A 27,036-nucleotide genomic window follows, 5' to 3' on the forward strand; every position below is an offset into this window, starting at 1 on the left:
ACTTTGGGGGGCTGAAGTGCGGGGAAGGGCACCTGAGTCCAAAGAAGCTTTTAGGCTACAGGGGTGCCACGAAGCCATGGTCTGAAAGGATGGTCTAAGGGTCAGAGGAGAAGCAACTGGCAGGAAGAGCAGGCCGAAGACTGGCCTGCTGCCCACACCGGGTGAGAGCCACAGCGTGGCTGCCCACATCACACCAGGTGGGGTGATGGGATGGCTACACCCCTTTTGTCAGTGGTCCCCACCTGGATGGCTGAGCTTGGTCTGTGCTCTGGGGACTCTGAGTTAATGAGATAAAACTCCCAGAGCCCACAGAGGAAAGGGCTGGGCCAGTGTAAGGCTCCTGGTCCACAGCACAGCACAGCAACAGATGGGAGCTGTTTAGGGCCTTTTATCCTTCTTCCTCTCCCCTCCTCCTCACAGCTAAGGAGAGAAGAATGCTGTGTGCAGCCCAGATGATCCATCAGCCGGGCACGGCTGGGGAGAGGGCAGCGGCTCCCGGGAGAGACGCCCCCCAGCCCCAACAGCAGTGAGCAGCCCACCGAGGAAGCTGCGGGTCATGGGAAAGGTCCCCTCAGACCACGGGGCACACACTAAACAAACGCAGCCACACGACGCGCACATTCGAGCGCTGCCCCAGGGAGTGCGTGCACATATGTTCCGTGCAGAGGAGGAGGAGGCGGCGACTCGAGGCCTCAAGAAAGCAACGTTCAAACAAATTCCATCAATCAGACTGCAGTCCTGTGAAGTGTGGAGATGCAACCTGGGAGGGGGCAAGCTCCGTCACCAGCTGCCCCTGTGAAGCTCGCTCGGCCACACCCCCTGGAGACACATCACTGGCATGGCTGGGCCTAGAGGAAGCTGGGTGCCAGGAGAGGGGCATGGACCATACACTCTGGCTCACCACTCAGCCTCCCAGAGCCAGGCCCTGCTGTGGCTTCCCATGGCCCGACTTCCTCGCCGCAGTTCTGGGCCAAGAGAGACAAGCGAATCTGATCTGCAGCCACCAGGCCTGGTGTCTAGGGGGCAGTGCCCCATAGAGGACAGTGCTCACCCTCTTGCTCCACTGCCATTCCCAGGATGCTGGGGAAAAGGGGAGGAGCCAGAGGAGCACACCTAGGGGCTACTGACCTCTGGCACAAACTGGTCACACACTCTAATTCCACAGGAGCACTGTGTCCCCTACAAGGTTCTCCAGGGGCTGGGTGAGCACACCCATCAGCAAACTGGAGCGGCCACTGTATCACCAGCCTCCCATTGGTACCAGACTACCTGCCCACCCCAGCCTAACCCCAATGCCAAGGATTTCCATCTCTGTGGGGGACAGGACCCCCTGCTGGCTGACCAAGCACAGGCATGGCCTGAGGAAGACTGGGCCTGAGACTCAAGGGCGTGGAAGACACCCAGGGCTCAGTCCCTTCTGGGAAATCTCAGGACCAAGGTGTTGTGCATCCCCATCCTCAATCTTCCTGCCTCTTCTGAGCCTTTCACCTGCCTGGCTGGTGAACCTGCTGGGTGGTGGACATGGTACAGCCTGTTATGAGCTGGCCCCGGGTGAGTACAGGGAGAAGGCAGAGCAGTTTACACTCAGCCTATCTATGAGGCTCCCCATCATGCTGCCGGCTTCCCGGGCGTCTGATGGTGTCCTGGTACCCATGCAAACAGATAAAGCTCATGAGTCATGTGATCCTGCATCAGAGTTAGGACAAGTGCTACAGATGACACAGGGGTGGAGAGATGCCCCAGCGTGCCCACCACAGAGGGACAGGGAGGGAGGACTGCAAGCCGGGGCCCCTGCCCGCCACCACACATCATGGGAACCTGCTTAACCTCAGAAGGATGGTGCTTCCTAGCACCCTGCAGTGGCAACTCAGGTGCTTGCTACCATGGCAACAGCACAGCAGTCCTAAAGAGGCTAAGAGAGCTGCAAGTCCTCCTCTGGATGTGCTCAGAAGAGGAGGAACCGGCATGTGAAGAGACAGCTGCACTCCTGTGTGGCCAGATGTGGGACAGCATGAGTGTCCTTTGGCAGAGGAGTCAGTGAAGAAAATGTGGTACAGATACCCCCTGTAGAATACTGCTCGGTCACAAAAAGGGTGAAAACCCTGGCATTGACAACACCATGGATGGAACTGAAGGTCTTATGTGAAGTGAAATAAGCCCGGCACAGTAAGACAAGCATTTCACCATCCCACTCAAATGTGGAATTTAAAAGAAATTAAACAGCTCAGCTGGATGTGCTGGCAGATTCCTGTAACCCCAGAAATCTGGGAGGATGGGGTGGGAGGGTCACAGTTCAAACCCAGCCTGGGAAACCTAATGGCTTACCAAGACCCTGTCTGCAAATTTACAATAAAAGAATGCGGACTTAGCTCAGTGTAAAGGCCTGGTGTTCAATCCCCAGTACTGCAGGGGATAAAAAAAGTAGCTCAAATACACAAAGACAGAGGACAAAATGGTGGTTTCCATGGGTGTGGGGGAGTAGCACCCATCTGTCAAAGCAACAGACATGAGGTAAACACATTTAGGATTCTGATGGACCTCGTGAAGATGGTGGTGATAAACCTGTACTATGTTGGGATTTTTGCTTAAAAAACATGTTCACAGTTGGCCATGGTGGTGCACACCTGTAATTCTAGTGCTTTGGGAAGCTGAAGCAGAAGGATCAAGAGTCTGAGCCCAGCCTGCTGCTCCTGCCGTACACACAGACGTGACCACGCGGATGCTGGATATGGGACCCACTTCACGGAAGAGGCCACTATACTCTCCATGTGTATCCCATAGCTTCACGCTGCAAAGCTCAAAAAGACACACTACAACTCATATTTTGAAAGAAAAAGAAATAGGTGCCTCCCGCGAGTGCAGGGAGCCCTAAGAGGCAGCCGGGGGAAGTAACACGCTCCAAGAGCAAGACACTTTTCCTAGGCGTGACCTCTGCAGGCGCAGCCGCACCCTCCTCCATGACGAGAAGGCCACCTGGAGAGGAAGTCAGCTGTGCCAGCCCTGGAAGGGGTCGGAGCCGCCCTTCCCATGTTCCCATTATCTAAGGTCTCTTATCTCACACCCTGTTACAAAAGATTCCACAGCCGGTGCCAGGAGCACGCTCTGACCGCAGACTCTGCTGCCCACAGGAGCCTCCCGAGACAGCAGCCTGCGCCTGGGGCCTCCCCGCTGGCCTGTCCTCCTCAGCTGCCTTGCGACTGTGCCTTGGCATCCCTGGTGACTCTGGTACTAGCCAAGGCTCTGACCTGCTTTCTTGTCTTGTACTAAGTCCCACTCTGGCTGTCCTGAACAGGCAGGAGCTGGGTGCCCCAGACTCCCGAGGGCTATCTGCAGAGCGAGGTGGGTCCACCAGCCTGCGTGCTGAAGACACAATCCCTGCAGGGAGGCCACCTGCTACTGTCACACATTTCTCTAAATGTCACCTTTATTTGGTAATCCCCTTCCCTATATTCCTTCCCAAAGACATTAGTTCACTTCCTTCCTTATACAGAAATAGGGACACCCAGGGCACAGACAGATGTGTTTGGCATTGAGTGACCCCCCATGCCAAAGAGTCTGAGAAACCTTGCACTGAGATTGGTCCCCTCCCCACTTGACCCACTGCCCCATGGCCACGGCCTTTCTCACTATTCCTCTCCATCCTGTCTAGGAACAAGCCTGGGCCCATGTCTTGTGTTTCAGGGTCCAGGCCATCTCTCCCTCTCACGATCCCTCCAGTGCAGGGGGCATCTTCCACAGACGATGCAGGCAAGCACCAGAGGTAGGCTGATTGTCTCCACAGACTGCTCTGGAAAAACCACCAGCCCAGGACACCTGTGAGTTACATAGGCTCAGGGTGAGGGCAAAGGACTCCAGCCTCTCTTGCCTGTCTTCCCCACATCCTGACAGTGATATACAGGCTGGGAAAGTGGGGTACGCCACCTGGGGAGGGACCCTGTCTACCTGCACATCTTCAGCCTGATACCGGAAATAGAATCTTAAGACTACAAGATGCTAGAAATAAGACTGGGCCAAATACTATAATCACACATGCCCCTGCACAGGCAAAGCTAGGAACTGGGCAGGGGGAGCCAAACTGGGCTGCAGCTGAAGGGAGGCAGTAATTGGTCGCATGACCAAGCTGCCTCTCACAGAACAAAGAGAGCAGCAGGTTTTTATTAATTTGTTGGGATAGGCTACAGGGGTGGGCTGAAGTCTGGTAATTCCCATTCACCAGAGGCACAGTTTCAGAAGATGTGTTTTTCTTGTGACTCGGAACACCAGGTGGCCATGGTCAACTTGTCCTAGAGGCTATTGGAGTTTTGTATAGTTGGCACCACCAACATCCTGTGCGAAACATCCATGCTTTGTGCATCTGGGCCTCGTGACAGGGCCAGAGTACTTTGGGTGCTTGGGCTTTTGTTTCTTCTGAAGAATCACCAGGGTAGGGGCAGCAGGGAGGAGAGAGAGAAAAAAAACAAAAAGAAAACACATGCACACCCCCGTGGGCAGTCGGCCTGATTAACCCTGCATTGAAGTCACAGAACACATTAAATGATCAACACAGCTATGTGCAGAGCCAAGTAGATGATGACCCAGGAGCTGAGACAGGCACAAATGAAGACAGAGATGCCCAGCCTTTCATTCCATCTTGGTCATCGTAACATCTCCAGGAGCTTTGGTGAGGGATGGGTGTTTTCAGGAAAAGCTGCTTTCATGTCTCCAAGAAGCAGCCCAGACAGGGTTATCGCAAGCCCCACATCGAAGGTGAGATCTCCAGCAAAGCCACTGAGAAATTAACAGGCATTGCCCAGCTCTGTGAGCTCCAAAATGAGTGTCTTCAATTGACTGAGGGTGAGGGAGACTGGAGAGCTTGTTTGGGTTTTTCTCTTGGTAGCAATTTTCCTTTCAAGCAATCGTGCTGCTTCTCTGGTTTCCTAAGGGCCTCTGAAGAGGCTGGCAGGAGTAACAGTGTCCTGAGCCCCAGCATACTCTGTGCCCTAGTCTTGCACCCTCAGACCATGCGACCGTGGTGTCAAACTGTGGTACCATGCTCACAGGATGGTGACGGGAGGCACAGATGTGGTCAGCACCTGCATGGGGACAGATGTGGCCGCTCTGCGTGGTTCAGCCTTGGGTCCCTGAAGTCTGTTGTTATGGGCTTGAGAGTGCCATAGGGCAGAGAGCAGGCACAGGGCTAGAAAGAATAGTATGGAATTATGTGAGTCAGGCCCACGCGGCTTTCTGTGCCCCTGGGCCAGCTCCTGAGGGAGGACCCAGCATGGATCCGTCCAACCCTCTATCTCACCAGAGCCGTCCTTTTCACTTGCCTATGCACAACACCAAACACGTGTCACCCCTGCTCATGTTTTATTCTTCTATGATTTATCCTTCTTTCTTCAAGTTGTTTGTTGAGCGCTACTATGTGCTGGTCACACACTAGGACCTGGTGAGACAGCAGCAGACAAAGCATTACCATCTGCCCCAGAGGAGCAGGGAGCCAGTGAGGAGCTGGCCACCTGACAGATGTAATTTTGGTCCAGCTGGCCACCCAGTGCTTACAACAGCCACCCATGTGCATCTCATCGGAGCCGTGGTTTGCAGGGGGACAGGCAGGCTTCTCCTGCACACAGCTTCTGAAGATACCCGAAAGCCTTCTGAACCTTTGTAAACCATCGTTGCCCATCACCAACCATGTGCTCAGTCTACCTGCATCAGTGTCCTGCCCTTACCCTACCAGCATCACCTCTCTCAGTCACATAGATCTTTACCTCGCCCACTGCTGGTGCCCTGTCACCCACAAGGTAAAACCCAGCTGGGCACCAAGGGTCCTGTTCTCAAAGTGTGCCCGTGCCTGAACTTCACCTGGGGAAATGCAAGACTTGGGGTGTACCAGACCCACTGAGTCAAGATCCTCAGGAGTTAGTTGCCAAGTTTTAAAAAGCCGCCCCAAGGAAGAAACCCCTCCCAATACATACTAATGAAATGACAACTTGTGACCATGAGCTCCAATAGACCTGCCAGTGGGGAACAATGACAGATAACTAGCTGAACACTGATTATGGTGTAATTCTCATTTGAAAATTTATTATACCCCTTTTAGATGAGAAAAATGGAGGTTTCCAGTCTAACTGGTTTGCTCAGGCTCATGCAGCAGAAGCAGGGGATGTAGATTGAAACCTGGTCTGTTGGGATCCAGGGCTATGTGTGAGCGCTAAGCTGCCGCCTGGCACCTGGTGAGCCAGTGTGGGGAAGGGACTGCTGCCAGCCCTTGGGAGAGTGTGCTGGCTGCCTCTCACTGGCCCCTATCAACCCATCTCTGAGGCTTCGTCCCCCAGTTGGGTCTTGATCTTTGGGTGACTCCACTCATCTGCCCTGAGCACTCTGATCCCCCAAGAACAATGGGGTTATTTGGGTAAGCAGAGGTATGAGTTCAAGGCTGGGGGTGCTGAAGAGTTTTTCCTTGTAAAAGGAAAAACGAAGTAAACACGGTATTCCAAACAGGCAGTTTCAGCACTCCCCTTGGGTGCAAGCAAAGGAAACCCCAGCAGGCAAGGTGAGTCCTTGGAACGCACAGAGCTGCCAGGTGGGGGCCTCAGGTTTGTCTCTGAGGGCGCCTGAGTGCTGAGCAGGTGCACCGAGGGCGGAGCAGACAGCGCTCACAGCCTGATAGAGCTCTCACAGCCTGATAGAGCGCTCATTCAAGGGAAGAAAAGGATGTGCTGAGCCCTCAGGGGATCCCACGCTGACCAGCAAGCCTCTCTGTCAGGCTCGCATCTGCACAGAACCTTAATGACTTGAGAAAAGGAGGGGTGATAACAGAAAATGAGACCAAATGTTGGCAAACACATCCGTGTACTGGCTTCACAATTCAGCTGTTCAGCGACAAGAAACCCGTTGATCCAAGGGGTTTTGTGAGGCGTAAATCAGTTTATTGGAGCCTTTTTGGCTATTAGCATCCCTAAATCTGAGACTTTCCATTACAAGTGCAAATATTTCCTATAAAATGGTTTTTATTTGCATATTAAAACTTTCTATTTGTACTTTGTCTTCAAAAATTCCATATACATATTTACATAATATCCTCTGGGCTTTTCTGTCCTCCTAACTTGCATGCAGTTGCCTCTCCCTAGTTTAGATCGTCAAGCACAGGATACTGTATAACTTTGTCTTCTCCGCTTTTACGTTATGCTTCACGTTAGCAAATGTTGCTTTAATCCGGATTGATATCATCTTTAAAGAGGAAGGCTGTTAGTTCTTCTGGTGGGAATCTCAGCCCGGAGTGAAAGCCACACTGTGCACAGGTCCTGCTCTCTGCAACAGTGGGTCTTTCTTGCATAGCTGCAGCTGATCTGCAATCCAGGGTGACAGTCTTGTTCTGGGAAAGGGACCCAAAACCAGGAAGGAGAGTGTGCTATCACATTCCCTGCGGAAATTTGTGCCCACAAGATTTCTCTCCTCAACTAAAAACTGTCTTAAAAGTGTAAACTTTCCATAATGTTAGCAGGGACTTAGTTTCACTCTACTTGCTGAGTACTGTATTTCCATTATGTAAACACCTGAAATAGCAAACATGGTAAAAAAAAAAAATCTCCATGTTTATGATTCCTTTCATCCAATCACACAACCCATCTGCATCACTAATGCAGTAAGGCAAGGTGACATCAGAGACTACTGCCACAGTCTCGCTATTATTTTGCTAAATTCAGCCTGGGACGAAATAATGTCAGCTCTGTCCATAAACTGAGAAGCTATCCAGTGGGCCTTAGGACAGAGGATCTGTTTCCATTTTTACTGATAATCTACTGGGCATTCAGGCAATTCACTGGACTGTGAATCCAACCCCCTTGATACGCAGACTTCCTTGTATTTGGAAAAAAGTCCTTAAAAGTCAGAGGCCAAAAGTAGACCTACAATGTCTCCAATGTTTTGGTTTTGTCGGTTTTGTTCTTTACTGTTTTTTCAATTTTATTATAACTGATGATATAGGCAATTCTATTAGAGATAGCGGGAGGCATTATGGTAACCATTATTGATCACCTTGTATTATGCTTTTACATTATCTATTATGTCCACCCTTTTGATTTGATTGACTCTGTTCTGTTATGTCACATTTGGTTCTACTCCCTTCCAAAAAAGTAATAAGAACTGTGGGAGTAACAAAACCCAAAATGTGTAATTGTCATTGTACAAAAGAGAGGAAAAGAAAGTGCTCTAAATAATATAACTGCATGTATGTTTAAGTGTATAAGGTAGAAAATGATATCACTGAGTTTTATTGGATCATTGAACAGAACTGTTTGCAGTCTCACTGTTGGAATGTCTACTTTATAAGCTTTAACTTTGTGACTTGAACAATTATTTCTAAGATGACAATATGTAATCCATTAACTAGTGATTTCCTACTGTTTATTTTTTTCTGTAAATCTGTATAACTTGTACCCTTTCTCTGCTTTTTTTTTCTCCTTAAATAAAATTTTTTTTTAAAAAAAGTCAGAGGCCAATACTGTGACTTCGTAACTGTTGAAGTAATTGCTTGAGGGGTGCAGTTTTCTGTTCCCCGAACCGTGCAATTGCAGGCAGGCAGCCCATCTCGGAAACTCCAGATTTTCCAGGCAGAAGATGAGGATCTGGGAGACTGGTGGTCTTTGTTTGCTGAAAGACTAATGAGAAGGAACCCAGGAACCTCTTTCTGAGTGACTCCTGAGTAACAAATCAAAACACTGGAGTAATGCAAATGAAAATTTTAGGAGAGTAAGGTTGGGAGCCAGACACTTCCTCAGGAATCACCATCAGAGCCAAGGGGCAGGCTAGCTGTGAAGCTGCAAGATGGCCTTTGTGGGCTTGCACATGGACCCCTAGGCCCTTTCCTTCCACAAGGGACCCTCTGCAGACCACGTAGAACACACCTGTGGGCACCGCACCATCCAGTGAACCCAGATATGATATAACGTGATCAGTGTCCCCTTAGGTAACTGGTCTTCCCGTGTTGGCCCGAAGTTAAGTCTGAACACAGGAATATGGTTACCTAGCAGTGGTTCAGTAACACCACAGCCCAAAATTTTGGTGCTTCTTCCCTGCATTCTGCCTCGTGACTTCACCTCAGTGGCTCAAGATTTTACTAAGAAGGCTCAGAAATCACCGTGGATATAAATACATTGAAAAAGTAAAAATGAATTACCTGAGGAAGGAAGAGAAAGTGAGCATTGGGGTCATAAAAATACCCCTGTTTATTATTAGTAGTAATTTAAAGATGTTTATTGAGATTCTGTGATGAGAAAAATCTACAGGCTGTCCTACAAAATGTGACTCAGTCCCTCCGTAAGTAGTCTGGAGGAATTTGAGTGTGAAAGGGAAATGTAAATATAAAACCCATACACTGTGGTTTGGAGTATTATTTAAATTACAAAAGAGTGGCTCAAACTTCAGGAAACTGTTCAAAAGAGAGGAAAATCAAGATGATCTCACCTTCAGCAACAACCTCACGAGGAAACAGGAAGTAACTGAGGGCAACTTGGAGTTGATAAGCACTGTTCATGTAAGCACCAGGCGCACATGTCCAAGAGAGAGGGAACAGACTCGTGGATGGAGGCAGGCCACAGAGCACGAGAAAACGGGAAGGGAGTGAGGAGTGAACCCTCCTCTATCACTGTGATCTCACCTATTGGAGTACAGAGAACTCACTCCTACTTTTTAATTTGATGTGCCTTGGCGGCCATCTATTGAGTATCAGTTGAGGTTCATTGACCTGTCTGGGTATTCTCCAGAGCCTGAAGCTGTGGTGTGAATAAAGGTGTGACCTAAAATCCGTCCCCTGGGATCACAGTGATGCCCCTGGGTGTCACAGGGCTCTCAAAAATAACTTGCTGTGCACTTTGAACACCCAACACACTCGAATGATTGGCCAGGTCCAGCCAAAGTATAATACAGCAGTGCATTTTCAATGTGTTCTCTCCGTCATCTCTGATTAAGGAAAACCTTCCTTTTAGGTTGGCAAAAAAAAAAAAAAAAAAAAAAAACAAAGACGGCCTCAGAGAGACTAGTTTCTGAAGATGAGCAACATGGGCAAGCTTGGGATCCAGGGGACACTGGAGCCCACATCACTCCATGTTGCTGAGCCCTGCTGTTGTCAACTTTCCTCTGAAGGTAATTGGGTTTTTCTTTGCCTTCAGAAGAACCATCTTCTGGCACCAGGTCTGCATCGTGAGGAGCCTCAGTGTCAAGTTCATATTGTGCTTCTTTTGGCTCTTTACCGGCCACAGAAAAGGGAACCAGTTCCAGGGACTTGGGACCCAGCCTGAGGGTCAGAAGCAAAAAGCAGGAGTTGTCAGGAAGACTTACCGTGGAAGGGCTTCTCATGCTCAGACATTTATAGTGCCATGGCAGCTCCTGGCTTTATTATTTTATTAATTACATGTAATAATACCATTGTCTGACAATTTATTTGCATAAATTAACATACGGTAGACCTGGCTAAACTGAGAGAATTTATGGATTTCCTGCAATCCGAGAATGCAGGAAAGGGACTCCTTGAAAGCCAGCAGTGCCAGCCCCTGAGCTGGGCACAGACTCAAGGTATTTGAGACCACAGGGCATGATGGACACGGGGCAGGCAGCAGCAGAGGGACAGCCAGGCGGGCAGGGACAATTGAAAGGTCTGTAGCAGGCAGGGAGGGCAGACTTCATCAGACCCAGGGGGACTTGGATTGTTTCAGGCAGGAGAACAAGGAGCTGTGCCCATGTCAGAATTCTGTGGTCACCTGAGAAGAGAGACTTGAAAGGGGGCAGGCAGGGAGCATAAAGGCTGAAACATAGGTATGAGGAGGAGGCTGCTGAGTTAAGAGGAGCCATGGTCTCAAGACACATAAGGAGGTGGAGACCTGACAGGGGAAGAGATGCTCCAGCGTGGGGAGAGTCGATTTCTGAATCCCACTTGTGACACAGACCTACGTGTGTACACGTTTGTGCTGTGGACCCCCAGCTGTCATTGTCAGAGGGCCTTGGCCCACTCTGTAAGGCCTGACAGCAAACAAACAAGCTAAGGGGAGTCCCGAGACACATGGAGCCACCTAGCTCCTCCCTGGACACCAGCTTCTCCTGACAACAGCGGGTCTGAGGACCGGGCACCATGCACCATTTTCTCCCATCTCTTCCCCACCCCCGTGCCTGCTACCCCTTCTCCCTGGCCCTCCTCCTCCCTTCCCATCTCTCCTCTGCCACTGCTGGCTCCTGTCACTCGCTGGTTCTGCCTTCTCTGTCTCCATCCACTTTGGCCAGACCCCATATTCATGGTGCTAGGAACTCTATGAGCACTTTTTGCTCTCTGATTTTCAGTGACTTTAGACCCCAAGTTGCTCAGATCCTCTCCCCAAATCTACCACTGACCTTTCCCAGGAAGCACCACAGTTGTAGTGGGAGGCCTTGGCTGCAACCCTGTGGATTGCCGTGCTCCCTGCTGGGTATCAGATCAGCTGCCTGGCATCAACCCCTCAGGCTATTCTGTCAGCCTGGGCATTTAATTAACTAATTACAACCTGCTGACATGAGTGCCCAGCATGGTGCATGGGGGCAGGGTTTTTTTTTTTTTTCCTTCCAATTCATTTATCAGGAGCTCTGCATTCATCTAATGGGTCTTCCCTGAGGGGATGGAGCAGTAATTGGGGTTTCCAACAGGAGGTTCTGGGCTGGTCGCACAGCCAACACTAAGTGTCACCATCTGTCAGTGTTTGCTTACAGCCCCACCCTGCAGCCCACAGCCTGATAAGGGTGGCAGAGGGGACTGTGGGACACAGATGGCAGCAGGAGCATCTGGAGCAGGATGATGCTTCTGTCCTGCCCCAAGAGCTGCCTTCACAGATCCCCAGGTGTAGCTCTCAGGAGGTGTGAGATACGTTGGCCGTGCTCTGTTAGGGCTGCTGCTGAGGAAATTTCATTCAAGCAAAGCAGCTAAAGGGAGCTAAGAAGGGAAGGTCCCTTGGCACCCAACACAGCTGGCACTGCAGGATCCAGGGAAAGGTCCCTTCTCACAGCAGGATGCAGCTTAGTTTCGGGATCTGCTGCAGGAGGTCTTGCCTGAGCCCAGCCAGGGGACAGTTAGTATAACAGACTGACAGCCATTGGACTTTAGACCCTGAGTTCCTCTCCTCAAACATACGGGAAGGGCAATTTCCCTTCTGGAAGTCCCAGGGGGACACCCAGAATTGTCCGAACGCCAGTGGTTGCAGGCATTCCCGAGCTGTGGCCCTGTCCTCCCTCTTCTGGGAGTGAAACCCAGGGCATTGTGCTCTCTGGGTTAACGTAAGCACTTTACCACTGAGTAATCCCTGCCTCCCTCTGGCCTCCCTGACGGCATCTCCTTTCTGCACCTATGCACCCCGTGACAACACTGGGCCTGCTTGGATAATTTAAGAAGGGTTGATTGGCAATGCCAGTTCCATCTGCCTCATAGCCCCTGGCCACCAGAAGCTAATAGTCACAGGATCTGCAGATTCAAACACAAATATCAGTGGGACACCATTACTGTCCCCAGGACGCAAGAGGGTTTTAAGATGAGACACTTTAAAACTGAAAGGAAAAAGTACACCAGTGGCTGGCAGATGGCCGTATTACTGTGCAGCGAGGTGGGGGAGCAGAGGTCCGTGCCCTATGAGAATAAAGGTTACAATGCAGATACATGCGTTGGTCAGTTTTTTGTCTCTGTGACCAAATTCCTGACATATACAACTTAAAAGAAGAGGATTTGCTTTGGCTCACAGTGTCAGAGGGTCAGTCCATGGCTGGTTGGGGCCAAAGCACTATGCACCCTGGTGGGTGGCCATGCTCACCTGATGGTGGCTAGGAAAGCAAGGAAGACTTAATACCCTCCAAAGGCAAGCCCCGGTAACTTCCTGTCGTCACCTAGACCCCACCTCCGGCCATTCATTCTCCTGTAAACGCACCAATAGTTCATCCATCACTGAAGTCATGCCCTCTTGACTCAGCCACCTTCCAAAACTCCTACCTCTGATCACACAAGAGCTTGAGGGACATTCTAGATCTAAACCACAACAAAACACATTCATAGGTTAGTATAAAACAAATAATAAATCAGGGCATTTCTTTGTAGCTTAAAGTAAGTACAGCCTTCTCAATTTGGTTTTCTTAATTAACATAAAGCTTTTTTCAGTAGTTTTATGAATTCTAACACATCTGGACTCTTGTAATAGCAGCAGGAAAAACAATTCCAAAACTCTCAAAAGTTCCTTCCTCCATCTCTTTGAGGTCACACTGAGCACAGTCCCCACTCACTCTCTGTACCTACAGAGACATTCTGAGGGTGTCATAGAAGTCAAATAACACACTAGGTAGCTTTAAAAAAAACCCTTTGCATGATGCCTGTGATATTCTCCTAAAATGCAGTGAGTACCCAGAGTTCATGTCTCTTGTTACTGACTGGCACTGTATAGATGGACACAATTGTTTGCTAATTATCCTGTTAAATATTGTCCCATTGTCCCAGATTTTGAAGCTTACAAACAGAATTGCTACTAATATCAGTGTATCAGTATGTAGAATTATTTCTTTTTCTCTTTCTCTCTTCCTTTTTTTCTTACTTTTCTTTCTTTCTTTCTTTCTTTCTTTCTTTCTTTCTTTCTTTCTTTCTTTCTTTCTTTCTTTCTTTTCTTTCTTCCTTTCATCATTGTTGTCTAAGAAATCAGACTCATGACCTTGCAATTGTCAGGCAGGCACTGTGCAGTGGCCCTGAGCTCTATCCCTGGCCCCTGCTGGGTGGGTTTTAAAGTACTTCCTGCTCTAAGAGATGTACCTGGGATGCAGTTTACCGTCACATGCCAGGGTGCTGCATTGCACTTGAAAGAAGCCACTAGACCCCTCTGTCTAGTGGCTAGGAGAAGCCAGCAGCCCCGTGCCACGTCATTGTCCTCGGTGTTGTGTGACAGCTCTTGCTGTGGCCAGCAATCCCAGAGCTGGCTGTCCTGTGCTTTGGTTTGCTTTTGCTTTTGTTTTTGGTCATTTTGTGAGGTGTACAGCAGCACCTCCCCTGGCTAGAATTTACCTCTCTGCAGTGGCCCTTTGCACACCCTCCTGTGTTTCCAGTGCTGCCACGTAAGGGCAGTGTCATGAACCCCAATTGCAGGTGAGGTAAAGGAGGCCTCGGCCATTCATCCAGGGGCACTCGCCCAACTGCCAGGACGCTAACCAGAGCCTTGTGCGCCCTGAAAGTGGTCTGCTATGCAGGCACTGGTGCCGCTGAGCTAAACCCCAGCTGAAAGTGTTATGCTAAGCAGGTTAAAAAGTTACCTCAGTTAACCCACACGCTAAGCCCAGACATCGTACCTTATTTTATTTTACACTAATGTGTGTGTTCTTATTTAGAAAAAAAAAAGTGGCTTGGCTCAAACCAATCTATCTTGAAGGACAATTTTCAGACAGGCAGATGTTGCTTCTTTTTCACATACTGATTCATGCTCCTAAAGTCACCTGGTCCCGAGACGCTGCGGACCCTATCTGCCTGAGGGGCCAGCCCTGCTCGTAGGCTTCTGTCCTGTATCCTTCCCTCAGGGCCCAGAGTTAACAGAGAGCCAGTGTTTCAGCAGCAGGTCCCGCTGCTTCTGAAAGCCCTTGTGGGGAGGATGCATGCCCAAGGGTTGGGGGGGGGAGATCTCCGGGAGAGAGACAGAGAGAAGAGAGAAGATAGGTGAAACAAGACCATTCATTAGAAGACACGAGGGTTAAGTGGGGACACAGGAAATCCTTGTGCAGTTCTCTCTGCATTTCTACACAATTTCAACATATCAAAATTAAGTTAAATTTTTAAATATAGACAACTGTGTGTCTGTGTGTACATGCAGGTACACAAACCCCACCTTCAAAGCGACTGGTCTGATGGCCTGGCCTCTGGGTCCTGCTGTCTGCTTAAACATCTTATCCACCTGGCAGGCATAGTGTCTGCACTTCTATGACCTGAACCTAGGGCCTATTGTGCCTTCATTTATGCCATTTCCTAGGGACCAGTTTGTTTGTAGCTGGGTTTATCTTCTTTGTGCATATTTTCCTGCAGAGATGTCTGGCTCATGTGGCTCATACTGTGCCCCCAGTTGGAGACTCTGTGTCCCACCCCTTGAAGCAGCTCCTGTCCTGGAAACAAGAGCAGCCTTCTGCTTGGAGGATCCTTCTCTTGTGCAGGAAAGCCCTGCTAGAATACTATGCAGATTCTGCATAAAAGCCTACCTGGGCTATTTCCTGAGCCATCATGAGTCTGCCTGCCCCCAAAATCTGAACCCCCTCTCCTGTCATCCTTCAGCCTTGGATTTTTTAATCAAATCTCTCACCATCCTAGAGCCTGGCTGCGAAGACCCTGTCCACTGGAATGGAAGCAGGCATGGGAGAGAGCAGGGAGCTCTCTGTGCTCTGTGACCAGGAGGCTGCTCACTTGAGACTGAGGAAAAGTGGCCTTTCTGCAGATGTCCCAAACCAGCTGGGGCTGCTGCAAGCCTTGCTTGTGTTCATCAGGGTCGAACCACATCAGCTTTGGAGTGAGGGACTTATTATAATAACTGTTACTATGGAGAATCCTTAGATAGGAAGCGTGCACTTGTGTCAAGTAGGAACCACCTCAGGCTTGGCAGAACACAGGAGGAGCTGGAGTGTGTGCACTTGGATGCTCGAAGAAAAGTTCCCAACAGCTGCTCCATGTCTCAGCCCTAGGAGCTGCAGATGGAGTCAGATGCTGCTGTTGGAGGAGATGCAGCACTCAGCTCCAGGGCATTGCGGGGAGATCTGTGGGAGGGTTGGTGACAAGGAGGAGGCAGCAAGAGGCATGCCCCTGACTCCCTCTCCTGGCTTCACGCTGCTTGGTGTTGCCCTGCTGGGTGACAAGCAGCTTTACTGTACCAGAAGGTGACGCCTTAGAGGGTAACTTTGGGGTTGGGTAGTCACAGGGTGCATCTGTGGCAAACAACCAGAGATGCACGAATGCTGGGTGTAGCCTGACTGTTTGCGGGTCCTCAAAATTCCTGTGCTACAATCCTCATCCCCCAGGTGATGGTATAAGGAGGCAGGGCTTTTGGAATTGATTAGGTCAGGAGGGTGGAGCACTCCTGATGAGATTAGTGTCCTTATGAAAGGGATCCAGAGTGCCCTTTGCACCTCCCAAGAGGCCCCTGCTATGAACCAGGAAGTGACCTCATCAGACAAGCCAGTGGGGTTCCCAGGGGCTTTGAAGCTATGTCTCAGGTCTTAACTCTCTGGACTGGAGAAACCATGAGGCACTCATGTGAGAGTGGCCCAGTAGCATCTGTTTAAGAGAACTGCTCCATCAGCAGATCGAGGACAGTGGAGAAGGTGCCACCTCCGCCAAAGGGACCCATCAGCAGTTCTAAACTGACCTAAGGGAGTTTGAGGTGAGGACCTAAATCCATCCTACCTTTAAAAGCAGGCACATCAAAGGGTCAACAACAAAGACAACAAAGAGAAGTTCGGTTTAAACAAAATTGCCAAGGATTTTGCAATCAGAAAATCTAGAGCTTTAAAAAAAAATTTCATCATAGCTTAAAAGTTCATCTTGTTGCCAAAAAAAAGGAAAGAAAAACAAAGAAAAAAATGTACACAAATTACTTGCAGGAGAACATAAGTCTTGCCAGTGGGCTGGGCTTCCTAAGCCTTCCCTCAGGCCCATCAGCAGACCAAAACCAGCAGAGACTCGTCTTAGGGACCCCTGCACTCCTCTCCTCGCTTATCCTCTGTCCCCGACTGGTCCACCTGTGCCTCTCAGTCTCTTCCGGTTTCCCCTCTCTCACCTCTACCCCTTGGTGGCTCCTCCTCTTCCTGCCTCAGGTGATTCTGTCCAGTCAGGTAACGGTCAGGCTAAGTCCCCCAGGCCCACAGCCCAGCCCTGACCTCTCCCCGGGGTTGCAAGTGGCCCTCACCCTCTTGACTTGTCCCATCTTCTCTTATTCTGCCTGCAAATGGCTTCATCTCCAGGCAATTAATTTTCCCAGTCTAATGCACTGAGTCACCTTTCATTCTTCCATTTTCTTTGCTCCTCACCTCAAACGACACTTCTGGTTCCGTCAGCTACACCAGGACACATCCATACTACCCTTCCCCACTCTCCACCACGGAGACTATGATTTATCATGAGCTTATGGCTAAATGCAGTATGAGAAGGAAAATCTGGTTGGGAGATGTGTGGGTACACTATTTCTTTGAAAAAAGTCACATGCAAAAGGTTTCACACTGGCATCCAGTTTTGCAGCTGCTAATTCCTCCACTTTCATCCCTTCGGAAAATGAAGACACTAGAAGAAGGACGAAGGATGGGAGGTATCCTCTTCCCTACGCTGAGGAATCTGGAGAAATGCAGACACAGGCAGGGTGAACCTGTGTCACCCGTGAGGGCCCAGGAAAGCACCTGGGGATGGAACAGGAGGGGTGAGCCCGGCTCTCCACGGCCCAGGGGACCCTCTCCTGAGCCAGGAACTGGGCCCCACCTGAGCCCCTGCCTGCAGGGCTGGCTGAAGAACTGAGGCCTGCAGGTCCCTAATTTCTGGCTCCATCGGCTGTGGCCACTTTTCCAGTGGGCACGAGCGCACCAAGGTACTCTCCCTCTGGGGTCTAGATGGCTCATGCCATCACCCAACTTCGCCACAGGGGCGCTGTTTTGCTCGTGTCCTAGGCCACACGGGCGGAGGACAAGGTTGCACTGCAGACCAGCATGTGGGGTCTCAGCCCTTCCAGCTTCCACCCCAGGACTGGAGTCCCCTGACCCTGCACACGGCTGGCAGCTGGAGAGACAGGGCACCTTGAGAGGACTTCAGGTATGGCCTGCAGCAGCTCCGGCACTTTGGGCCTTCTGCACAGGGCTGTTAAGTGACAGCAGTTAGGCTGAGGGTCAGTCAGCAGCACCCTCAGGAAGGAGGTAAGCTCATCTATGTTGATTGACGGTCCTTGCCATACATGGTACGAAGGGACCACAGACGAAGGGAGGAGGACCACTGCCCTGCTCATCCACTCTTTCTTCCTAACCTGGAAGCCACAAATCTTATCAAGCTGCTTGCAGCTCCAGTCAGTCTGCAGCTTGCTCAGGCATGGGGCTCCCTGGTTCAGACAGAGGTTTGCACAGAGCCTGAGCAGACTTGAAATGGAAATGAAAGTTTGCCCAAACAGAAGAAATGCAGTGATTCTGGAAGGACCTGGGGGTCGAAACTGGCTCAGCTGAGCCCAGCTCTTGCTTCCTTTGCCCTCCTGCCTTTGTCTCCTGCTCCTGGCAGGGATTGGAGGCTGTGCGAGGCGGTCGCAGCACCGAGGACTGAGCACAAGGTCAGCAGGCAACCTGGGAAGCCGCCTGTGCCAAATGTCAAGAGTCCTGAGGCCTCTCCCTCCCCTGGAGGACTAAACCCTCGGAATAATCACATCAGTGCATCTTCCTTGAGCAATGTCCATCTTTAGCTCTGCCAGTTTCTTTTCCTGGTTAAATATAACCTAAATGATAACTAGTAAAATGTATGGAAATTCTGCAACTGTCTTTGCTTGAAGCTTCATGGCTAATTAATGACCCCAATTAATACAAGAGGAGAAAAAGGAAGAAATGTGAGCACAGTCATTTGTCTCTTCTCTCCCATTCCACGGCCATCATAACCTGAGGGTCAGCACAGGCAGCTCAGGGTCAGGCTCCCCAGTCAGTCACTGATAGCCTTCGATGTGGGGGTCCAGGCCTATGCAACTTGCGCAAACCTCTCTTCCACCCTGTGCGATCCAATCAAATAATTCTTCTGCTTCTAGAATGCAATAGAAGACCCAGAACAGACACTCCCACTCCCATAGGAGCCCTAGGCAAGAAGACAGGGGCAACGGACTGAGACAAATCCAACCCAACAGGGCAGACTCCAAACCTCCTCAGCCTCCTGCATGTCTTGGGGAAAGAACCAGCTGACGACTTGGTGGCTGTCCTGTCATCCCCTTCTCCACAGCTCCTCCTGTGTCTGTTGCTTGCTTGTGGCTCTTTAGGCAGGGGTCTCTGTGGCAGCCCTGACTTCAAGGCCCCTCTGGGCAGAAGCCTGGCGGGTGCTTTCCTCAGCAGCTCCACCCTGTGGCAGGATTTTAGCCTGGCACCCAGGGTTTCTATGACCTTTGAAACCTAGATGAGGTAGGTGGCTGTGCACCACAATTCTTTCGTCAGCAGAACTGGTGCCACATGGACACTGCTACAGTTTGCAGGGTGTGCCTTCGTAAAGCATGCTGACCATAGCTGGGGCCACTTGAGCTATGGAAGGGGCCACTGTGGTGCTGTGCTGATGGCAGGAAGGGGGGCTGGAAGGGAAGCAGGAGGCTCAACCACAGGACAAGGTGCTGCTTGCTGGGTACCCTGTGCTGTGCAGATCTTCAGGTTGGGAGGAGCCAGTGCAGGAGACATGACTCAGGAGTGCTACACGTGGAACTCGGGGGAGAGCCTGAAAAGCAGGCAGAAGCACAGGCAGGACCTTGAGGGGGTCCCTGGATGTGTTGCAGACTTGAGGGAGCCGCTCACTTGGCATGAGAAGGAAGGGAAGAGGAAGCAGAAAGCAACAGCACATCTGCAAAGGACAGATGCCAGCAGCAGGGCCACCAGTTATAGCAGGACAGAGATCCTGGCTGTGCTGCTCAGGAAGGCAAAGGAAAGGAAGAGGCTGAGAGCGGAGGAAGGAGCGATGGCACATACTGGAGAGAAAGAGGCCACCTTGAGTGTGAGCTGCCCAGGGGAAGTGTTGGAGGCTGAAGATGCGAAGTGGGTGTAGGGGTGAGAGGACAGACCACAGCACTGACGGGCAGGAAAAGGAAGTGAGGGTGTCCCTCCCAAGACCCCATGTGTGCCAGCGGACTTCACAGCCACTCGTTTGTTGCCAACAAGGCACAGTTCCATCTAGAGCATTTACAGTGACGAGGCCAATGGCACATGGTCTCTTTCAAATGCAGATGTGGGCAGAGCCACCATCCATGGGTGCAACCCTGAGATTCCATTGCATTCATCCTCACCCCCAAGAGGTAGGTCCCCAATCCCCACTCTGCAGAGGAGCCCAAAGGCCACATGGGAGCTGTCCCTGGCCTTTATCATGCAGAGATAGCAGAAAGCCTGGGAGCCATACTGGGGCCTTCGAGACACTGTCACCTGTCCCACTATGGTGAGGTGGCCTTGCAGAAGCTGCCCCTGCAACTGATAGGAACTGTAGCAGAGGAGGTATTTGCAGTCTGTGAAGGCTGCCCTCGATGGTTCTGAACTCAGGTAGTGTCTTCTCCAGTCCCAGTCTCACATTTGGCCACCTCTGTTCTCCACGTGCGTGCTGGAGGCAGGGTGCCCGCCCCTCCACCCGGATTGCATTTATTTGGCCCTTGACAAATCCTATTGTCCAAAGGTTGACGCTAAGTCTGCTGGCAAAGCTCTGCAAGAACGGCCCCAGAGCCAGTCAAAGGATCTGTGTCCAGAGGAACAAAGCCCACCCTCGCCCAGCCCACCTCCAATAACCCGCCGCATGCCCGGGACAGCCCCAGACAATGCTACCTATCCCCTCAAGTCCCCAACCCTAACTACAAGCCTTGTGCTATTGAGATTAAGACACTAATCCATGCTTCATCTCCGGTGCTTTGAGGTCAGTTTTAAAGGTAATTCAGTGTGCCTATTTGAGGACCTGAGACACAAAACCTCAGGCAGGAATGACCTTTGATTCCTCTGGAAGCTCTAACTAATGCTTGGACAGGTGAAGCCTTTTAAAGTTAGCCTTTTTATTCCATCCTGACAATGCTGATTGATAACACAGAGCTAATCTCTTGTCTTTGTTCCTAGGGGCAAAGGTTTGAGCTGCCCCTTTTGAATATGGGTCTTTTAACTATGCTGTGAGTAAATCATAACAGGACCAAGCCTGGGGATTAACTCCTGCAGGAAACGCTCCCCAGACCCCTTGGAGACAAGTTCCTCCTAAATTGCACACACTTCTCCCATGCCTTGGAAACCAAGGTGTCATGCCTAGAGCTCCTGTCTGCTCTGAAAGGTCAATATTAGGGAGTCTAATCGTCTGCAGAGGTCACTCAAATCGCCCTGAATGGCTGTTACTGGGAAGTCAGATCGTTCTCCATGCATCTGTCTGCATTCTTTAGCCACTGCCCATGATGGCCTCACAGGCTGCAGCCCCTTCTGGAAGGCATAGTCATCGCAGAATGCGGGTTCTGAGTGGAACATGCAGGCAGGTGAGGTGTTTCCCCAGAAATGGGGCAGAGACAGCTGAAGCCGCTCAGCCAGCCCTAAGGGTTTCTCTAAAGCTGGGCAAGGGAAGAGGCACGGAGAGAAGCAGAGAGAATGGAGGACAGCAGAGAACCCACAAACCAATGTATGCATCTGGAATTTTGGTATATGGTACAGGCAGCAATGCAAACAAGTAAGGAAAGAACATGCTGTTTAAAGTAGTATTAATATGACACAAGGGGGTCAGGGATTTAGCTCAACAGCATAAGCGCCTGCCTGGCAAGCATGAGGTTATGAGTTCAACCCCCGGTACCCCCTCCAATATATATATATATATATATATATATATATATATATATATTACCAAAAGCATAGACTTGATCAACAAGACTTCATTAAATTTGAGAATGTCTGTGCACCAAAGAATCCTATCAAGAAAACAAAAAAGTTAAACCATATAGGAGGAGAAAATATTTGCAAATCATTTATCTATAAGGGATTAATACCCAGAATAAACAACTCTTTTGATTCAATCAGAAAAACAAGTTTTAAAATAGCCAAAGAAGAGAGATTTCCCCAAAGACAGTCAAGATGGCATATCACCACCAGTGGGATCACTGTAATGAAAAATAGCAGGCGTCAGTGAGGATATGGAAACCGGGGAATGTAATATGGTGTCACTACCATACGAAAGTCTAGTGGTTCCTCAAAAGTTAGAGGTGGAATCACCATTTACCTACCAGCTCCACGTATTCCCAAGGAATTAAAAGCAGGGACGCAAAGCTATGTTGGACTAAGAAGTTCATAGCAGCAGTTCCCAACTCAAAAGATGGGAACAACACAAAGGCTCATGAACATATGGACAAAGAAAACATGATGTGAGCCTACACTGGGATATTACTCACAGAAGGGAATGGAATTTAGCACACGCTGAAATACCAGTAGCCCTTGAAAACAGCCAGAGTGAGACACGCAGACATAAGAGGACCAGTGCCGTATGGATCCGTTTATGTGGTTCCCAGAACGCGCAAATTCATAGATGGAAAATAAAAGAGAGGCTTCCCAGGGCTGGGGAAAGAGAAAAGTGGGGAGTTATCATTTAAAAGGCACAGAATTTATGTTGTGGATGATAAAAATCTCAGCTAAAGAGAGAGAGATAGAGTGAGACAGAGAGACGGAGAGAGGATTCATTTAGCACAAATACAGGCTCAAAAATCTGCCGAGGCAGCATCCACGCAAGGCTGGTCCCTTAGTCTGACAAACATGCTAAGGTGATGTGTATTATGTCAGGAGAAAGTGGGGAGGAAGGGACCCCACTGTCTTCACGACATTGTTGTAAATCTAAAATTGTTTCAACACAAAGTCCAGTCATTCCTGTGCATCAAAACAGGGAAAGGCGTTTGAAACACACACCAGTGTACCCAGCAGTGTTCACATGCACTGAAAGGAGTTCCTCCAACCTGCGAGGGGCTGCAGGGGAGAGACGGGCTTGTAAACCGTCCCTCGTCTCCTCATCCTGCTCAGCTGTTCACTGGCTCTGGAATTTCACAACTTCCTGCTCTTCCCCAAAGTCCAAATGACCATGCAAGGTAAATGACTGAATTGATTCAGGACAGCGAGGCAGCCATGCAGCACAATGAAAGATACAGTTTCAGAACTGCTTCAGAAAGCAGCCAGGATGCTGGGACACAGGGGAGTGTTTTGAGAAGCATTAACAGCAATGTGTCTTTTATTGTAATACAATTTTTAAGAATTAAATATTCACCATATTTTCCAACCACACTTCATATGGAAAGTGTACAATATGGTGTTTTGATATCCATAGTGAAATTACTTCTACACTATTCATCAAAGAACTACAAGTTTTTGGAAAAATGAAACAAGTGTCCTTTTGCCTTTCAGATTCGCAACATTTCACAAGGGCAAAAAAGTTACTAGGAAAATAGGAACTCCTACTTGCTGTGGGGAGGGACGTAAATTTATCTCACTTAAGAGCAGAGGCAGTGGCCAACTGAAGTTCCAGTGCCGAGGATTATCACACCACAACTCTGCCCATCGGACCAGAACATCCAGGGGTGAGACAGGGGTGGGACAGTTGTAAACAGCTGTCAATCCACAAGCAAATCAGCACCACGTGGATGTCAAAAGGAAAAGATCAGAATGCCACGGTGACTAAATAAATCCAGGTAATCTTCAACATATTTAACAATCAGCAAGCCACAATTGCAACTGAACACACCAGGAGCAGATGCGAATGGCCCGACTGAGACCAGAGTGGACGGCTGAACCTCAGCCCTGGGGATCTTAGGTCACGTGAAGCAACTTAGGCTTTCAGACTGTTCTGGTATTTCAGGCTGAAATTTGAATTTTATGATTTTAAGGTTCAACAAGGCCTAAAATACCAAATTTTGCTTCTGGAAACATAAGCAGGTACATCATGTGATACAGGAAATAGAAGGGTCCACATTTCCAAATGGTACCCAGCCATACAACCAATTTGGAAAAGGCTGACCCCTGGGGATAGGGAAAAGGGACACAGAGGATCCCCACTGTAGCAGAAATATTTGTTTATTAAAGGTAAAGCAACTGAGGCCAATACAAGGCTGGAGAAATAGGTGGTGACTGTGTGGGGATTCTTCGGGTTTTTTTTTTTTTTTCTGAGTTCTAAGTACAAAAAATTAATGATCAGTGTTCATAGCAGATATGCACTCTTAGAATTCTACGTGGTCTGGCATATGAATGATACAACCATGTTGATTTTTGAACTTTCCAAAACTACAGAAACAGAAGGACCTAATCTGGATACCAAAATCATTCCAAATACACTGCATTGAATTACATTATTTTACAGGAATTTTTAAACAGTGAAGAATAATTTTAAAGCCTTTCAAATTTGTAAAAGCACAGATGTGCTGATTTTAGTTTCTTTTCCTTATTCACTTACCACCACTATTTTTTAAGTCTAGGCCCAGCTGTTGTTAACTTCTGACTTCTGTTCTTTTCTTTCTTTTTGTACTGGGGATCATACTCACGACCCTGTGCCTGCCAGGCAGGCACTTGTACCCCTGAGCTAAACCCCTGGCTGACCTCTGTTCTTGATGAGCCACGCGACGCTACCTGAGCACCTTCTACCGAGGTCCTTTGCCTCCATCTTCACTGTGTCCCCGCCCTCGGACCTACTGCCACATCCGACTGGTTCCTGTTCCTGCCACAGAGCTCCACTGCTCCAGAGTGTCCAGCAAGCCCCTAGGCACATCAGGCTCGGGCCCAGGGTACTGAGGCCTGTAGGCTTTCAAAATGAATTTCTGAGGGAACTGGTTCCCAGGACCTGAGAACCAGCACCATTCAGTCACTCTAAAGATACTCCTGCCAGCACCACAGTGGTAGCCACAGACTCAAGTGAGACCAGGAGCAGAGGCCCTCATCACCCCTCCAGAGACCCAGCTTGTCCCATGCAAGCCAGCTCAGTGTACTGACAGAGGAATCCAGGGCCATGGTGTCCTGTGAGGAGAGCTATGTGTGGACAGAGCAAGAAGACAGGCCTGGGCTGAGCCCACAGAGTCTAAATGACTTATTACCTAGCTTAGAGGAAGGCGAAGTCACAAATGGAAGAAGCCACACAGCCTACATTGCAAGCAGGAGGTAAACTTCTATTGCAGAGACCCAGGGAATTCAGGAGATTTTGTTATAGCAGCTGAATCACTCTGTGTAGCATAACTACCTACCACAAAGCTATGTGTAAGGCAGAGTCTCATGTGGACAACCTCCACGGAGGGGTCGTCTCAACATTCCAGCTCTGCAGGGCTTGCGTTCTGGAGACTCTAACTGTCCTCTTCAGTCCACGGGGTGAAGGAAACACTCGAAGCCCTGCGGACTCCCCATAAAATGTGCCACAGCCCTGTGGCTTTCTGTAGGCACCAGGCGCCTGCTCACAGGTAACAGTGACCAGCGCAGGACATGCAGAGTCATGAGTCACTGCTGGGGAGAAGGGCACCAACCTAGAGACTGAGGCAGTCCAGGAGAAGGTGCCACCACACTGCAGAAGGCGACTGAGGACTGTCCAGTCACAGCTCACCAGGAAGAGCAGCCAGGGAGGAAGAATCCTGGGCAGGACAGGGAGAACATAGGAGCCTCAGGCCTGGCCCTGGGTGGGGGGATAGGTGCCACTTGACTCCTAAAAGATTGGGTGGGGCATGGCAGGGTCTGGACCTGAAGGGCACTGTGAATCGACCAGACTTGGAACCCTGCCAAGAGAAAAGTCAAGAAAAGCCAGCACATGGTGACCCTATTGAATCCCCACTGCCTTGGGTGATGGTCACTCTCTCAGTTGGGGTGGGGTAGGTGCACGGTCACCCTCCTGGCATTGCCAGTTTAGGGAGCAGATCAAGAGACTGGTCTGCACTAAATCAGAGTTGTGGGGCACTGCTCAGGACAGAGCACTTGCCGTCCAAGTGGTTAGACTCCCCTCTCAGCCCTTGAGAACAAAGGAGACCACACTTAGAAATGTATCTAGGGGATCCCCAACTCAGTCAGGACAGCGGCTTCTCAGTATGAAACAGGCAAAGTAAGTGGGTCAGCGGCTGAGTCCACTCACTACAGCCTAAAGCAGCCTGTGTACAGAGACTGCCACAGCCGGGGAGCCCAAGAAAGCTCCAAAGCTGCTTGTACGAAGACAACTACCTGAGCAAGTGGATGACCACTGTGCATCATGGTGCCAGCATCCAGGCACCCTCAGCTCAGCCTCACAAGCCTTCAAGCTCAGGTCTTGCCTTCCATTGTGCATCTGTCCACTGCATGCCCATACTACACAGCCTGTCCTGTGCGTCCCATGAGGCTTGCTTTTGTCCACTTCACCTACGATTCAGACAAAGACCTCAGGGACCCTGAGGTCTGAACCACAGGAGAGCCAATCTCTGCCCTCACCCAGAAGAGGACCAGCCCCTCTACTGAGTGCGTGCAAAACACTGAAGTCACCATGAAGCAACTTTGGGAAAGCCCCTGGGGGTCCAGCTGGACACTGTCTCCAGCCAGAGCAGTCACTGTGTGCAGGGAACAAAGCATCATGATGCCAGGAGGAATGTCTCTGTTGAGGGGCAAATGGATTAAGTATGACGCTTGGGCTGCCGAACACGCCGGCTCCAGACATGCACCAGAAGCATCTGCTGAGTTCACTGAACATCAGGACAGATTGTGTTTTGGCAGTTGAGGTAACGGCTGGCAGGAGGCAGGAGTCTGTGAGCGGCAAGGCGGACTAATGATGTGTAATGATTGAGGCATTTGGCTCCGGCACCAGGTGAGAAGCGATGGCTGGGCAGGGTGGTGCCCACACAGGCGCTGCGGAGCCGGCCAGGGTGCTATGTACACAGCGAGCGCGGAGAGAAACATTAACCAAATCGCAAGAGTCAGATCGTTTGTCAGATTGTTGCTTTGGGGAAAGTTTACCTTGCAAACAGGCCCACCTGTTCTCCTTGTAAAAGTGTGTTTGGGCTGTCAGAGAGCGTGTTATCGGGCGTGTTCAAACATTCCACGGGAGAGCTGGGCAGGAGGGGGCAGCACAGAGGGTTGCTAGTCCTCAACCCAGAAGCCTTCTTCCCTCTGCTTGATGGGGTGGAGGTGGGTATTGGGGGGGGGTGTAATGTGTGTGCAGCACCTGCCTGAAACATTTCCCTCTAACATCTACAGGGACTTCCACCTAAGGTGCACAGATCTGTCAGGGATAGTATCGTAATCTGTCACAAGTGTTTTCAAACTCCTTTTTACTGATGAAAGCATGCCACCTAAACTCAGTTTCTGCAAGACTGAGTGGCAAATGTGTGTTCAGGGGAGGGTTCTGTTTCTGGGAATGAT

The 27,036-nt window shown here is 50.0% G+C and overlaps 1 protein-coding gene across 8 annotated transcripts in view; it reads right to left on the reverse strand.

The window, feature by feature from the left end:
- The window catches only part of Ermard (ER membrane associated RNA degradation), a 90,191-nt gene that overhangs the window by 24,966 nt on the left and 38,189 nt on the right, over positions 1-27,036 (reverse strand). For 6 of the 8 annotated variants that reach the window (XM_013148970.3, XM_023563640.2, XM_063253852.1 and 3 more), the window contains one exon: positions 6,890-10,276. The exons of the other annotated variants lie outside the window; for them this stretch is intronic. In XM_013148970.3, coding sequence (XP_013004424.2) covers positions 10,229-10,276 — 48 coding nt within the window. In that variant the 3' untranslated portion in view covers positions 6,890-10,228. Of the gene's footprint in view, positions 1-6,889; positions 10,277-27,036 lie in introns of those variants that run through there. 8 annotated transcript variants of the gene reach the window in all.

This window comes from Cavia porcellus, unplaced genomic scaffold (assembly GCF_034190915.1).
Source record: "Cavia porcellus strain 051 isolate PalLab524CR breed Dunkin Hartley unplaced genomic scaffold, mCavPor4.1 scaffold_7, whole genome shotgun sequence".
Taxonomy (NCBI): Eukaryota; Metazoa; Chordata; class Mammalia; order Rodentia; family Caviidae; genus Cavia; species Cavia porcellus.